The sequence below is a fragment of the Helicoverpa zea genome, chromosome 16 (assembly GCF_022581195.2).
Source record: "Helicoverpa zea isolate HzStark_Cry1AcR chromosome 16, ilHelZeax1.1, whole genome shotgun sequence".
NCBI classification, from domain to species: domain Eukaryota; kingdom Metazoa; phylum Arthropoda; class Insecta; order Lepidoptera; family Noctuidae; genus Helicoverpa; species Helicoverpa zea.
The window spans coordinates 5,097,087-5,114,158 of NC_061467.1; the positions used below are offsets into that span (position 1 = coordinate 5,097,087).

The 17,072-nt window shown below is 35.7% G+C and overlaps 1 protein-coding gene across 4 annotated transcripts in view; it reads left to right on the forward strand.

Moving 5' to 3' along the window:
• Positions 1-1,818: 1,818 nt before the first annotated feature.
• Positions 1,819-17,072, forward strand: part of LOC124637371 — a 67,287-nt gene continuing 52,033 nt past the window's right edge. Inside the window, exon 1 of one of the 4 annotated variants that reach the window (XM_047173770.1) lies at positions 1,819-2,167. In XM_047173770.1, coding sequence (XP_047029726.1) covers positions 2,110-2,167 — 58 coding nt within the window. In that variant the 5' untranslated portion in view covers positions 1,819-2,109. Of the gene's footprint in view, positions 2,168-7,887; positions 8,066-14,007; positions 14,202-15,324; positions 15,343-17,072 lie in introns of those variants that run through there. The other 3 variants (XM_047173767.1, XM_047173768.1, XM_047173769.1) reach the window with 3 other exon arrangements.

Genomic DNA, 17,072 nt, shown 5'->3' on the forward strand with positions numbered 1-17,072 from the left:
ATAATTCCTTAAAATTACTTTTGACAATGTATTTGTTATCAGGTGTAAATGTCAATGAAATCTATTATCATGGTTCTACCCTTTATTTATAAATTGATTTTTCTTTTAGGTCCTCCAGGCCATCCTATGATGACGCTGTGAGTTACGTACAGCTGAAACGCAAAAAATAAAACAAAAAAATAAAGTTTTGACCCTGGGCAATATTGCTTTTGAATCTCGCCTTGCAAGTTTAAGCCACTTGTTTCGTATTTTTTTATTGTGAGGAACGTACACAAATAACTTATCAGGAGTTGTTTTGGATGTGTTCTTACACTGGGGGACCCCACAACACCTATGCACTTTCGAATTCATATTTAATAACACTATAAGTTCGGCCATTCAGAGAATGCGTTCCTGACACGTCGCGATTGAACTGACGACGTAATAACATTCATTGATTATTGATATAATAATGTTGTTTTAATGCTCCTCAATTGTTAAAACGGTAAACAACCAGCAAAAATATTTTTATCGTAACTGCAACGCCATTGCGAAGTTACGTCGTCAGTTCAATCGCGACGTGTCAGGAACGCATTCTCTGAATGGCCGAACTATAAAAACTTAATTATTGCACGAGCGTTGTTTACTTGCGTCTTGTAATTTCAGTCGTGACGTCACAAGTGACGACATGACACTGACAAGCGTTTTCGCGCCGGATTCAAAGTGGACAGAGAAAAATGCAATTATTTGATTAAAAAACTTCGCATTTTCTTAAAATTAATAATTTTTCATATAAAATAGACGTATACCTACATCATACAAAGGAATTTAAAAATTTGTCATCATGCCTATTATAGAAGAAAGTGTAATACATTATGTGTAGACTTAGATGATACCAATGTTTTGGAAAAACAGATAAACTTGCAACCTTGGGGGAGTCCTAAGATAATAAATATTTTACAGGCGTTGTAAATGTAACAGATACGCAGCAGTAGTGTGTACATAAACCGCTTGATCAAGTAATGAGCTTTGAGAGTAAAAATTACATTGTTAACATAACAAGCATTTACTGGATCCATACGGAAATATTTAGTGTTCGCTACTTACTACAAGGTACAACTACCACTGTAACTGAAAATTACAGCTCCCTTCTAAGATGCATCTAGCACCTAAGAACCAAATAAAACCTTTGCGAAAAAAACATTAAGTACCTACCTACCTAAAGAGAAAACATACAATGAAAAAGAAAATGTTTAGTTTATCAAACTCTTTATCAAAACGTGTTTCTAAAAAAATAATTGTAAATCCTTAGCCTATTGTGTATAATTGAGCATTTTCCGCTATTTCTTCTCGCACTGATATCTCGGAGTAGCAGTGTTTGCATGCGCGGCTCGGCTGCGCGCGCGCAAGCCAGATAGCTTCATTGTTCCCTTGCTTATGTCAATAACTGACGACGGCGCAGTAGGTGCTGTGGAGTCGATTCATGCAAATATTTTTTTTTATGATGTTTCCTTCGGAGAGTAAAAAGAAGAATTCCTTGATGAATTTTATTTTGGTTCAGTAAGTTTATTAAAAAGGCATCACAATTTGGCACAGAAACCAAGTGAGTATTAATTAATTCGCGAAGTACCTACATACGATAAACTGGTTGCTGGATTATTGTTTTTTTTTTTTTAATATGATTGAGATTGTTTGATACTCTGTTTCCTAGTTACCTATCTAATATGTTAAATGGTTCCAGATGGCGACAAATCACTTCTGTGATCGACATGAAAAATATATGTTTTCGCTACTCCATTGTTCTCTGTGTTCGTTCTCTTAACTCAACCTATAATTTCGGTAAGCGCTCAGTTTACACCATTTGTAGAGCGGTGACGATACAAACTACATTCAGGCTTTCTTCTATTACGGAAGCGAATTAATCTATTATATCTATAGAGATGTAGCCCTTTTATCGTTTTCACCGACTCGCGCGGTAATCTATTTGCCTAGATTAATAATAATTATATAATCCTTTTTCAAGTTAGAAGCGTGTTTTTAGTGTTTGTTGTTTTTAGATGTAAAAAATTCGTTTATTTTTGCACACTCTAAAATTTGCACAAATTCAGCATCGTAAGCTAATCCTCGAGAATGGGTCACCTCTTAAGAAGTGCCTTCGTGCTCGGCGTTGGCGGGAAAGACGATGAAGGTAAGGATTTTTTATTTTAAAGTTTGTTTTTTACATCGAAAGCTATAAATACTTGATTCCGTGTGTTACTGTGTTTGTAAGCAATTATCGTACTCGTGTGCTTATGTGACGTATATGAGGCAAATCGATCGATTTGAACGGTGGAGACGAACGTTTTATCTATACGTAGATACATTTATAATGGGTCCGGTCATTTAAAACCGTTTTGGCGGGGACATGGGGGTCACGAGTTCGATCCTTTTCGTATGCATAAATGACAACCGATTCTACCTAAACTATTAAATTCGACCATTATCGAAGTAGGTATGTAATGTGCTCCTCATATTTTATTCCCCAATGCAAAAAGGGGGTGTTATAAGTTTAACCCCCATATGTGTGTCTATCTGTAGGGGTATCGGGTTACCCGGGTAACTGGGTTGAGGAGGTCAGATAGGCAGTCGCTTCTTGTAAAGCACTGGTACTCAGCTGAATCCGGTTAGACTGGAAGCCGACCCCAACATGATTGGGAAAAAGGCTCGGAGGATGATGATGTGTGTCTATCTGTAGCACTGTTGCTCTTAAACAAAGTAGGTAACTTATTTAGATGAGGTTTTTTACTAGATGAAAGCTGGCTTTCCAGCATTGGTTCTTAGATATGTTTTATTACAATCAGCTCAGCCTTTTTATAGTTATTATCTATTAAACAACAGAGCGGTAGCGATCACAAATATAGATTTGTCATGTTTGATTTTGTACCAACTAGCAATTTAAACATGTTGATTATTATAAAACACACATGACATGTGAATCCATAAAAACTATCCATATCTTCAGTGCACAAGTGCAATATGATATCATATTATATTGTAAGTGTGGAACAAAAAAAGCACGGCTGCTTTTAGAAAGGTTTCACCGACAGACTGTCTGTCCTGCTGTCACAGGTGTTCTCTCCGGAAATAGCATGTGCCGCTTCCTACTAAGTCACGTTACTCCTGCCTTCTAAAATAAGTCGCCGGATTCCTACGTGAAATATTGATAATCGCCAAGCATTTGATGCCTATTGGTATTAAAAAAACTTCACTTTTGATTACGTTTTAAAATTGCAAAAGAGGATCCTGAAACTATTTTGTAGCAAAATTATGGAATCAGGCGTTACTTTGCGGAAATCCATGACATGAAGTGTTAGAAAAAATATGTAGCTTTAATTTAGCGAGACAATAAATCGGGGCTTGGATGAGAATGTTGTGCTACTCCTATGAACATGTACACTATGCACATGATTTTTTCCTAACATTTTATAGTTTTTTTTTTTTTGTTTTTAACATTTATTACATTTTTTAGTGTTTTTTTCGCAAGTCTAGCATAAATCTGTTAGTCTTGGCTAGCATAATATAAGTTCCTATATCTATAGCTCAAATCTATAGCTTAAAATGGCCTCCCGCTATGGCTTTTCTGCTTCGAAAGTGCTGTGGACCATAAGGGAATACAGCACTAAGCTGAAAGATGTCTATGATTTTGTACGTGCAGTGTCTTCGGATTTTCAACCGTAGGAGATGTCTGTTACCTCTCGAGTAAATTGTCAGAAGGAAAATTCCTTTCTTAAGATATCCAATATCAGAAGAAAAATTCCTTTTATCTGCCGTTTTTCTCACTACTGGTTTATCGTTGTTATTACTGTATCTGTATTAATTAGGTACATACATTACCTGTATTTTTTTTGTGCACGATAGTTTAAAAAAATGCGTACCTTTGACTGGTAGGGAATGCGTTGTGGTATTAAGTACGCCCATGTACCATGCTTTTTGTACATAAAGTATAAATAAATAAATCAGTCCATGATACAGCCAAGGTATTTTTTTTACATAAATATGTAAAGTTTACGGGCAATTACATTTCTATGTTTTTGTATAAGGATTGATATGCTTTAACTACTTCAGAATATACGTAAAATGCGTGTTCTGGTCAGTGCGTGACCACATTAACTTGGTCTTGGAGTAAAGTATCGTAAACGCCAATCTTGCGCCACTCGAGGTGAAGGTCGGAATTTAATGGCGGCTAATTTAGCACTTTCGTTTTCCCGGCCGGTGACCGTTTATCTGATTGTCAATATAAGCCGGATTGTCTGCGCAAGTGACATGAACGTGTCGTCTGGTTTTTGATACAATGGAGAAAAATATACAATTTAGTTTGTCAATGTTTTGCAAACGATTCTATTAGTTATAGGTGTGTTGAATAATGAGCATTTGTACCTTCCTACCTACGTCAAAATTAACCTTATATAACCAGGAAAAAGTTAGTATTTTCCCTTTTAGTGGACTTTTAGTACTTCTTATAGTATATCTGTAAATTGTACAATTTATAGATACAGTTGATAAGCACATTTCACAATCAAACGCTAGCATTTTATTGTTTTTCTCGATATAAGTAGGTAATCTGACCTGTCTGACCTTTATATTTAATCAGTTTCACATGTAGGTACTGGGTTGTTTTCAGCTATCTTCATATGGCAAATACATATAATATTTGGTATGGTTGAATGGTATGACTACACAGACAAGTGGAAAACAAAGGAAAATCTGAATGTCAATATAATAAAGGTCACTGAACGGTGTTGCTTCAGCAACGATCAAATGTTGATTTTTCACCAGATTGTATGTACTTTAGGTTACCATCTTATTTTAACACAAGGGCAAATGAAGGGTGATGTTTTACCGTAAATTTGTATTACCAGAATTTTAAAAAGTTAGTTTCATTAACATTAGATAAGTACTTAGTTAAAAGGTTGGCTTTCATTGCGATTCTAGTTATCCAATATCCACTCATGTTGGACACACGTTACCCCATTATAGGGCAAAGGTCACAATTATTCCCAAACGATGAAGGTCAAGGTGGACACTGTGGGTAACAAGGTACAAAAAAATATTTCAAGGACTTTAACACGTAATTTCAATTGAAAAATAAGGTAAGTTATGCACTGAGATTTCTCATTTCAATTATTTTACCAATATTCTTATATCAAATTGTAAATGGACCAATCTCACAAGATTGGATAAAAACCTTAACATGAATTTACCCAGCCATGCGTGACCAGTATGGTAATGTGGATTCGGCCTTACTTTTACGTAGGTGCCTACATGTTTTTCCTTTATAAAATGTCGTATTAGTCTGTAATGAATATGTAGCACCTAAATTCATTTTTTACGGTTACCTACCGCAATAGTGAAAATGGTTTTCAATAATATGACATCAAATTCATTGGTAAGTAAGAAATTAAATCCTTACTAATAGTATGTGTAAAACATGATTGTCTTTGCAATATATTGTAAGCGTCCTCCACTACAAAGAACCGCTTATCAAATTTTCAAAAGATCAGGTATTTGAACTGGTGCAAAGATTTTCTTTATGAGTCTTATAAGGCTTCGTTAGGTGGCGCTTTCCGCAATTTCCTTTCCTTTGTCCATAGCCTTCTGATTTTACAATAACATGATTATAGTATCATCAAAAAAGTATGAATAACAGTAGGTAATTACGGTTTTAATTTGTATTCATTATATAACATGACATTAAGTAGCTAATCATAATTAATAAAACAAGTTTTTCTTGTAATTTAACGAAATTAAATAAAGTCACTTGAATTAATTTTATTTAGGTAATAGACCTACTGATATATCAAAATAATATTTTAATTTAAAACAACATTACATTTCGACTACTTCAATGCTAATACTATGTAAAGTACCTACTGAAAAGTTGAAAAGAAACTTCAACATCATACTTATACGTCGTAGAAAGGATACCTAGCTGCACACCTATTTTCCAACCATTTTCCTCTTAACTATAGACCACTGATAACATATCTCCATATGTTTAATTTGTAACGAACATTATTGAATTAAGAATCAAATACTTATGTACCCAGATTCCGTTATATATTTGCTAAGTCTTAAACATATAAAGTGACGTAAAAAATAATTCCACTATGCTTTACTTGCCCTGATAAAGTGCTAAATAAATATGTAATACAATTACAAGTCTTAGATTGAATGAGGTTGATGAAATCTAGTTTAGGTGTGTAGGTGTCATATATTTTTATTACACATAAGTATATTAAATGTATGTATGTACCATGTAGACAGAGCACACTGTCTCGTCAGTAGTCAGTCATATGATAAAGATTCTGCGTATTTTGGGGTTTTGGAAGATACATGTAAATATCGTTTGTACCAACCTATGCAGCATGGAGTATTGTCTTTTAAACTAGTTCACGCTCTCTTTAGGTACTTTTAAAATATGTGCTAACATATATCTACGTCTTCAAATACGAACCTATTGGATTGCCGTCCAAATTTTTATTGTTATTTGTTACTGCGCAAATTTACAATCATTCACAATAATATTTGCGATATTAATAAAAGATAAAGCTTGTGGCACATTATAGCAGCACGGCAACAGCACGGCAGCAGCACGGCGTCGCCTCGAATTAAGACTACGGCGAGCGGACAGCGCGCCAACCACGCGCTGTCCGCTCGCCGTCGGCGCGCCGTCCGCTCGCCGTCTGATCGCCGTAGGCGCGCCGACGGCGCGCCGGCCGCGAGGTGTAAGCTTGCTGTCACCGCAAACTCAATATTATTTTAAGACGATTATGATTGATGTTATGATTGAACATGACGTAATGACGTTGTTTCGCTGCCGGCTCGGAGTCGGCGCGCAATTAGCACGCCGTCGGCGCGCTGTACGCATGAGGACTGCTCGCTTGCAGCACGCGGGCGGCGAGTCGAGTTGTGTGGAAGCGGCAAGCACGCTGACTGCTCGCCGTTGGCTTTTTCATATTGACATTACGAAATATATTATAATATACACGATTTAATGCTCTAAATTGAATGACAACTTAAATGCTGGTGTGGAGCCGTGCTGTTGCCGTGCTGCTGTAATGTGCCACGTCCTTAATAATAAACGACATATTTCGCAGTTCTGAAAAAATTCGCACGCAGTACGGAACTCTATTCACACGTTATGACGCTCGTCACGAGGAGCAAATAAGGGTGTTTTCATTACAAATTAGGTGTTTGATTACAACTAGTGCACAGATTCTAAGAAACATCGGTAAACTAGCGTCATTTGATATTTGGTGTAAGTCTATCTAAGGATGAACTAAGTAGGTTTAATGACGTCTACGGCATAGAGTCGAGGCTCGACTCGGCGGGGGCACTGCCGTGTCCCCAGATTATCTACCTCAACGAGGGACAGATGTAGTCACAGATTCTTACCGACTGAAACCAATATATATTTTATTGTCTTCCAGGATCGCGGAAAAGGAAAACTATTTAAAAAAAAGTAACATTACGATCGCATACACTGAGTTGAATATGCAAATAATCAAGATAAAACCTGAGTTTTAATGAGTAAATGATGTCACCTGTCTAAATAGTTAGCCAAATAATTCAACAAATTCAGTTTCATTCTCTGTCTGCATGTCTGAAATATTTGAAGAGAATATTTTAAGAGAATCTACTATTTAACACGTCAAGTTATTACAAGAAACAGTTCTCATAAGATCAGAATTATTTGTTGCCTTCAGTTCAAACGAAACTGGATAAAATTCTGCCTGCAAGCAAAATTTGAAACAAAGCCTTTGTCGCAATCGTGAATTCCGGTAAATACTGCTTATCAACATGGAATAAGACACTTCACGTGTGTTGCGTTGTCCGCGAAAATTCGTCAGTTGTGCGAAACAGAACACGGCCGCAAGTCCGTCGCGAGAGACTTAGAAGTACCAAGTTGCTTATAATGGTTGATTTTGTACGAGTAGTGTAGTCAAACACGCGCCGAACAAACGCTAGGCGGGTTGAAATATAACCGTGTGACAGTGCCGCGTCGACAAATACGAGTATTATGTACGGAGGTTATACGAATGTCATCGTGAGTACCGTTTTATGATGCTTCAAGTAATGCATGATAAGAACGCATGGATTGTCACTAATTTTTGTGGTTAGGAACATCGTTCATTTTAAAGCTTCGATAAATATACCTGGCTTTTTTAAATAAGTATTAAATAATGCTAAGAATTTATTTTTAAAATACAAGAAAACACTTGTAGCTCCGCACTAATCCTAATTTAAGTATTGGATGTAATTTTACTGTCTTTCTTTAACGGAGTCTCACTTTAGGTACATAATCCATACCTAATCTCAAAATGTTTCTAAAAGATTGCAATAATATTTCAGTAAATACTTCAGCAATCATATACACATTTAAAAAAATAGATGTGAAAGGAAAAAAAAAATCTCAAATCCATTTCACATAGTAAACAATTTCGAATACTAAATAACTAACATACCAACATATGTATCTACATAACTTTACCACTTTTACCAGCTAACTAATTATACAAGTAGCACAAGGAACTTTAATTACAAAAAATGCATCTAAAACTGAATAAGTGCATCGATAGCGGCCCCTATACTCGCGTCCATAGACAAGACCTCGAACGTTTTTAACGTTTGCCGTAAATTGTAAGCTACATTAAACTATTGAGGTATCTGGGACCGGTTGCCCTTAGCCAAGAATAAATTTAACGTCAACCGATTTTAACCTTAAAGGTAGTTCAACTTCACTAAGTATGTGCGGGCTTATGAATTTATTAGTGAGCCTAGATAATATGTAGAACGATTTTTTTTCTATGTTAAGTAATTGGTTAATATTGAGGCCGAGTTATTGATATAGGTAGATAAGTACGAGTATAAGGGAGGACTGGGTCACAGATTAGTAACTAAGCAATTTCTTTGGCATTCAATCAGGCATAATCAATCAATATACTTATTTCCATATTGACATATGATCATTATGCTTCGTTAAGACTATACTCCATTTAAAATAACATTAGAAAGAAGATGGATCAAAATTGCCCCACGTCCTATAACAATGTGACGTATCTCAAAAAAAAGATAAAAATGTTTAAAAAAATATGGCATACTCTCTAATTCATTTTTTTTACACCTTCATACGAAAAAAATGCTTTAAAAATTGTTCAGGCGCTGTTATGAAAACGTCGTTCATAGAACTATTAATGGACTATTTTATTAAATTGTTTTTTTGTTTGATAGAGTATACCTCACAGGTGGTCCCATAATCATCAGGTCAGGATCTGATGATGGAAACCCTGAGAAATTCAGGGCAACTTTTGAAAGTTGTAGGCATGCGAAGAATAAAAACTTGACTATAAGGTGTATGTCTTATAACAATATGCAACAGTGAAGATTTGGAGCTGACCTGATGATGGAAACGAAAGAAGGTCGAGGGAACTCGACAACTGAATATGTGAACTACCTCGTGTTTGGGCTTGTATTATTTGTATTGAATAGACCTTCGCAACAGTGAAGGTTTGGATCTGATCTGATGATGGAGACCAGAGAAGAGCGAGGGAACTCGACAACTGAATATGTGAACTACCTCGTGTTTGGGCTTATATTATTCGTATTGATGAGAACTTTCCACTTATGCGGATAGTGACAACTGTGCTTGTCACTGAAAAGCCAAAAATAGGAAGAAGTCGGTGGGGATATAAAACTTTTTATCCTGCGAATGCCTACAACTTTCAAAAGATGCCCTGAATTTCTCAGGGTTTCCATCATCAGATCCTGACCTGATGATTATGGGACCACCTGTGAGGTATACCCTATCAAACAAAAAAATAATTTAATAAAATAGTCCATTCATAGTTCTATGAACGATGTTTTCATTACAGCGCCTGAACAATTTTTAAAGCATTTTTTTCGTATGAAGGTGTAAAAAAAATGAATTAGAGAGTATGCCATATTTTTTTAAACATTTTTATCTTTTTTTTGAGATACGTCACATTGTTATAGGACGTGGGGCAATTTTGTATGGATTGTGTTCCGTCTTCTTTAAGTAAACCTTTTTTACTGTTTGTTCAACCGATTTTTACTTCTATTCCGTAGACAAAAGAACGGAATTGAAAGCAAAATAGTGGTTACAATACCAAGTATTTACTGCAGCCGCCATTAATCATACTACTAACGCAATAGAAGTCAAAATCGGTTGCACAAACAGTAAAAAAGGTTTACTTAAATTTCTAATGTTATTTTAAATGGAGTATAGGTCACATCAATTTTGGGTAGTCAGCAAGACGACGTAACCAAAATTTTTGTGCAGATATGTTTCTCAATAATTTCCGCAAATATTTTTTGAGTGAATTGAATTTAAGAATTCTCCATACAAATCTAATTCTCTTTAAGTATACTTAGGTAAGTCATGATATGATTATTAAATAAAGTGAACTTGGAAATAATAAAAGATAGGTACTTCATGCGTGGGAATTCAAACATCACTTATTAAATAGGTCTGCGTGTTTTAGACACCTGCAAGTATTTTTATTAATATACTATTTAATATTCTGATGATATGCCTTTATTATATCGATTGCATTATTTAATTCATTTCATGAGTACTGTCATCGAGGAAAGAATGATTGGAAGTAAATAACTTCTTTAACTTAAGTACTGTAATAAATTTTCAATAAAAATAATGCAATCACTAGCTAAGTTAACAGTTTTATATCATAAGGCACGTAATACAGGAATTAATAATTACTTGGCGCCAATAAATTGCAGTCGATCTTTCGACATTTAATCATAATATAGTGACGTATCACAGCGCAGTATAATTTATCATCTTGGAATTAATTGATAAAATGCAACCACAAAAAACGTCATACTAGTCGTAAAGATAAATCTAACTCAAATAGGTACAAACTACGTAGTTTTGTGTAACTTTAAACAATTGTACTTTATGTACTTTGACTTTCAATGAATCAAGCAATCAAGACTGTAAACAGTTGTAAAACGGAATTAAGATAAAGCTTTTACTATACATGTAATATTCATGCAAAGGTATTTTATTCGTCACTATTTCCTTGTGGTTGAATGAACCGTCAATGAACATGAGAAGGTTGCTAAAGGTGATGGCCGACCATATCTGCAAGCATAAAAGTGGTTATTTTCATTGTTTTGAACAACAATATCATATCAAATGAAAATCATGCTTCAATCGTTTAATATCTTTGTTGACCCTATTAGCCTAGTAAAATCTGTTGTGAAAAAAAAAATGAAAATCCATTTAGAACCTTATTGGTTTGCAATGTTCATTAACATAGACATTTGCTAGTAAAAATTAATGACTATCTATTTTCTTAGTTATTTTATAAAATAATTACTGTTCGTGTATACAATGTATGATAGGGAAATATTAAAACTAAGTATCAAAGTATTCATCCGCATCGCTGTCAGCGGGGATCGTGCCCAAAAGAGTAATCTGTGCCAAAAGGCTGGCTGCATTGCCACGCCTTTTGACTTTTGACTTTTGACTTTTGAAATAATAAAAAAATTGATTTTCAAACAGGATTTTGTATTTTAACTTGCGGTACAGGTACTTATACTTAATTATATGTAGCTTTTTTTCATTAACCATATTTCTGAAACACAAGAACGAGCTTACATTTCAGTTATTTCTGATCGTATATTGTTTTATTAGTACTTGTTACGTATAAAGTTGACACAAGACCGGTATTCTATATATGAACTGTCAAATTGACAGTGTCAATATTTCGTACTTACATGTTTATATTATTAGCATGTATCCGACAATAATAGCGATACGTCTAAAGAGCTAAGTGGCGTGTCCCGTCACAATTGCTCTACAAACAAACGAAAAATATACAGCCTTTTTGTAAACGGTAATCAATTTCAGAACGTACTTAATTCCGACGTTTGTTCCACTTTGTTTTCAGGACGTAAGGTTCTTGATCTTTTGATGTTATAATAGATCTAAAACCGAGCAATCTGTGCAGTAGACCAAAATAGGAACTTTGACAGATATTTCGCTCAGCACTACAAAATGTGGGAAATTCAGTCGTCCAGAATTAAAGAGGATTTTATTTATAAATTCAAAAAAAATGTATAAACACTCTAAACGTTGTTTCTGTGTCATCTACGTTACCGTGTAAGGCCACAAAAAGTAACGGATCTGAGAATGCACTATTGTATAATTTGAGGAGTATTGAAGATTCACTTAAAAGGCCAGGCTCCCTTTTTCTTGGTAAATGTCTTAAAATGTCTTAAAAAGTCGTGGTGGCCTAGTGGGTAAAGGACCAACCTCTCAAGTATGAGGGCGCGGGTTCGATCCCAGGTCAGGCAAGTACCATTGCAACTTTTCTAAGTTTGTATGTACTTTCTAAGTATATCTTAGACACCACTGACTGTGTTTCGGATGGCACGTTAAACTGTAGGTCCCGGCTGTCATTGAACATCCTTGGCAGTCGTTACGGGTAGTCAGAAGCCAGTAAGTCTGACACCAGTCTAACCAAGGGGTATCGGGTTGCCCGGGTAACTGGGTTGAGGAGGTCAGATAGGCAGTCGCTTCTTGTAAAGCACTGGTACTCAGCTGAATCCGGTTAGACTGGAAGCCGACCCCAACATGATTTGGAAAAAGGCTCGGAGGATGATGTCTTAAAATGGCAACAATCAATGAAAGCTCGACCTCAACAACCAAGTTGCTCGGTGCTCCTATACTATACTAACGACTATTGAATGTTGAATCAGTAGCACTATAATCAACATATCGAATTGTTGAACTAAATAATACCTAATTATTACTTTTTAATAAGCCAAGATTTTTAGGACGAAATCAAATTCTCATTAAGGGTACCCATCCAATCTATCTAGGTATCTGATATAACTGGGTCTGCCTTTTCAATTTGGACTGAATATGTCGATAGGATACTATCTCCTGTAAGAATAATGTACATATTTTACATTCATATTTGATGACGTTTTAAGGTAGGTATAGGAAGTCGTACCGGCTTACATGCCTATACTTACCTGTAATCTATACTACTATCTATACTAATATAATAAATAGGGAACAATTTTTTTTTTAATTGTGTCCCAGAGGCTCAAAAACTACTGACCTGATTTGAAAAAATATTTCATAGTTAGAAAGTTACACTCTTAGCGAATAACGTAGGCTATCATCCCGGTACGGGCAGTAGTACCCACGGGACGCGGGTGAAAGGGCGAGAAAAGAGTTAGTATTTATTAAATCCAGTCATATATTGTCACGTGAAGGGAGTTGGTATAAATTATCGAAGAACTTACCAATTTATACCAATTCCAACTGTAAGAGTTACCACAATTGAATCTCGAGTCATTGTCCATCACGGTACTTAAGCAGAACCGCATGATTTCAATATAATGCGTCAGTAATAGTACTTATATTATGTAGCTTGATAATGTCCATAACGTGATAATGTCTCGTATACTATGAATGTAAACAGATTTTTCAGTTATCAATTTTCATGAGGCTTGACCGATTTTCATATGACAATGAAGGCCGAACCACGCTAACAAAAGATAATAACTCACCCAATTAAAACTTGAACAATGTGACTTGGCCAGTCTTTAATATTCAGATAGTACAATTAATAAATAATTTAATAAACGTTTCTTAGAATTCAATAAAAATGCAACAAATATTCGCGTTCAATAAAACATGCGACGATGGAGGCAATCTCGCATCTCCTTTCCTTGTATTTGAACAAGTGGCTGGTGGAGCTGTTTACCGTCGGTTGTTCACACGTTGAGAGTAAACACATAGACACCCTGCGCTGAAGGTGAGAGCTGAGAACAACGGCGAGGCGGACGTTATCACGACGCGCGACAACGAGCGACTTTCCGTACTATTGTCAATAATAATGACCCTATGTGTTATTATTCAGTCAATCGTTTATCTCATTTGTGTCTGGTCGCCAAGACTTAATAACAAATCAGTATCGCATAAGCGTTTAAGGTGACGAGGTGTTTGTGTATGCCAGTGTCAGTGTAATTAAAATTCTACAAAAGAAAGTTGTGATTACTTAGAACATAAGTGTTTAATATGGAGTTTCAATATTACGGGAATTTCGACCGTCCGCCGACGCGCAGGATTCTCGACCAGCCCTGGTGGGACGAGGAGGATACACTGTCTGACAGGCGAATTAACGGTAAGAGCTCCGCCGACTAACTGTTCTACTATCTTATACGTACAGAAACAGCTGCAATTTACGCCTCTTTACACTTGATTTAAATTAACACAACATAGTTCAGTAATTACAAAGTTAATCGTAGTTAAGACTGGTAAATGGAACGTGTTTTGTTTACTGCCCGTTATCTCACCAAAATTGGAGCACAATTAGGCTATATATCACACTATCGCACGAGAAAATAATCTTCGGGCATGTAAACACGAAACGATACACGTTGTAGTCTGTTGTGTTAATTTCATACGTTTGGTTATAGATGGCGCAAAAAGTATTACATTAGCGTGTAGGTATGCATATGTCTGTCTAGACGGCACAGGGAAGTGAGGGTCTATCGATTGGACGCCGGGATAATTTTAGAAAAGGTCCTGCTTGGGTGGTTTAGTTAAAGCCGTAGCCATGTGCACAATTATCCGTCTGCACTCCTGTTGGCAGCCTTAAATAAGCGTCAGCTGTAGACGTCTTTATCCACGCCTAATTGATATTGGATACTATGACTTAATTACTCTGAGGTTTATTTGTATGCACAGCCGGAAAATTTTGTATTAGACTGCGTTCCGTATTGCGCATGAACTTATTTTATACCTTGTGATGCACACCTCTGTTATCGAAGTAAACAAGTTGTTACATAATTTTAATACCTAGGTAGATGGAAGCATCTAATCAAAAGAGGAAGGGGTGAGTGCTATCAGTGAGGGGGAAACACCAATCGGCAATTGGTTTTATACATCATGTGACGTCCCCGACATTTTCTTAATAGTCATTTTCTTAATTTACAACCAATTCTGAAATGACTCAGATTTTTAACGAGGTAAAATAACTTTGAAATACCTACACAACACGTTACACTGATGATACATAGATAATCATGTGTGTTTCTATCTCTTTCGTCATTAGCTACTTCAGAGTAGCATCAAGTTTGTCATTAGTTGTTCGTAAAGTCAGTTGGTGAAACGTGTCGGTAGGTATATTTTCATTTCCGCGCCGCTATCAACAATTCCATCATTTCGACATAAAAAATCTCTTGGTTCGTCGATGTTATCTGTGAATGTTAACTTAGAAATATAATACAGTGCTAAATTGGGTACTTGGTGGCTCCTAAATGGTACGTACTTAAAGATTCTGTTGAAAATATAGGAGGAAGAAAATGATTTCATATCGCAAAAAAATAAATGAAAATAAAAACCTTGACTTAAGCGTTTTTCTTCAGGTTATCATCTTATATAATATATAAAGAAAATGCAGTAATTGAATGAATTCTTTGAATGGGATATGAATAAAACCCGTTGTTTTTCATAATGAAACGGTTTCCATAGAGTCATTTATCTTTTGTATTAAACAAACAATGACAATAGATAGATGCTCTGGCTTGTATCACTATCACTTGTTGATGTTTGATTATAACGTGACTTTTCTTACTCTATCCTGTGATTTTATAAAAATAATTCCTCATTAACAAGCTCGTCGATCAATTAATATTTTCTTATGTATAGCTAAAGAAGTGAATCCTACAGTACCCTCTGACAGTCGAGTAAAACCTATTGAGGTCAGTACGTTACCCCCGACGCTCGCAGGGTTAAGTGGCAAGGGTTGACTCCAATCAATCCTGTTCCGTAGCAACGACTTTCTTATTATCGCTAACTAACATTACTTTTACTTTTTCATACTTCACTGAACTATATTAAACCTTAATATTTTTGTGCATACATAAAAGTCTTTTCACAAAATCAAAACCGTTACTACTGGGCACGGAAAATCGGACATTTGTAAACATTTTTGCAGAAATAGTACCGTCGAAGATTTTCCGGAATCAAATAAAGTGGTCCGTACATTTTGTGTTATATTTCTAAGCCGGCCGTATGATAAACACACGCACATATGCACTATGTAGTTTATTTGACTACCGCTCCTAGGAAGTGGCTAAAGAGGATATTAATAATATAATAGATTCTAAACTTTATGGGTGATAACTTCTGAGATTTTATTGTGCTTCTGTCCTTCGTGCATTCAGAAGCTAAGAATATGATGTAATAGGTAAAATGTTAATATTCTTCAGGCTTAACTGACCAATACTGTATTTCTGTCGCAAGTTTAATACCCTAATAGGGCGGAATTTTCTCAACCTTTATATGGAATTTATTTAATAAACAATATACAATATGTTTGATAATAACTTCAGACAAGACAATATATGCAGATACGATAACGCGGCGATATGCACTTTAAAATGGCACAGGTGGAGTTTTTCGCACATTTAGAATTTATTATTCAAACGCTAGATTTCTACCCAATGATTTGCTTTAGGGCAAATTGGTATACTGAAGAACAAAGACTGATACATTTTCTTTTGATTTCTACCGCAAACTAGCCACCGTGACAGGTCAATGATTTGGTTTTCAGAAAATTACCTTCAATGGTCATAGAAACTACATTAAACTACTTACCCGTAGACGATGGATATCAAAAGCAATTTGGAATATCGATCAAGTAGGAGTAGTTGGATTTCAATACAAGTTATTGTCAGTTGACAGTTCCCTAGCTGTGCGATTTAATTTATTCCTTTGTGGAGTGGCCGATGCCAGCCACGCCGGGTCAAGCAATATCCATCAGAGTAGCGCAGTCCTTTTTAATTGAAAAATGTCTGTTCAAACAATACGGATTGAATTTCAATCTCACCACCGCTGTACCGCCGGAGTTCATTTTCGTAAATAAAACGTATGAAAGGTGCCACTTAATGTTTAGTTTTAGAATTTAATGTTTTCTTATTTTAAACTGAGTTTGTTGCGAAACTTCGAGTAGGTTAGTTTCCCGTAGGCCGTTGTGGCGTGGAAACGA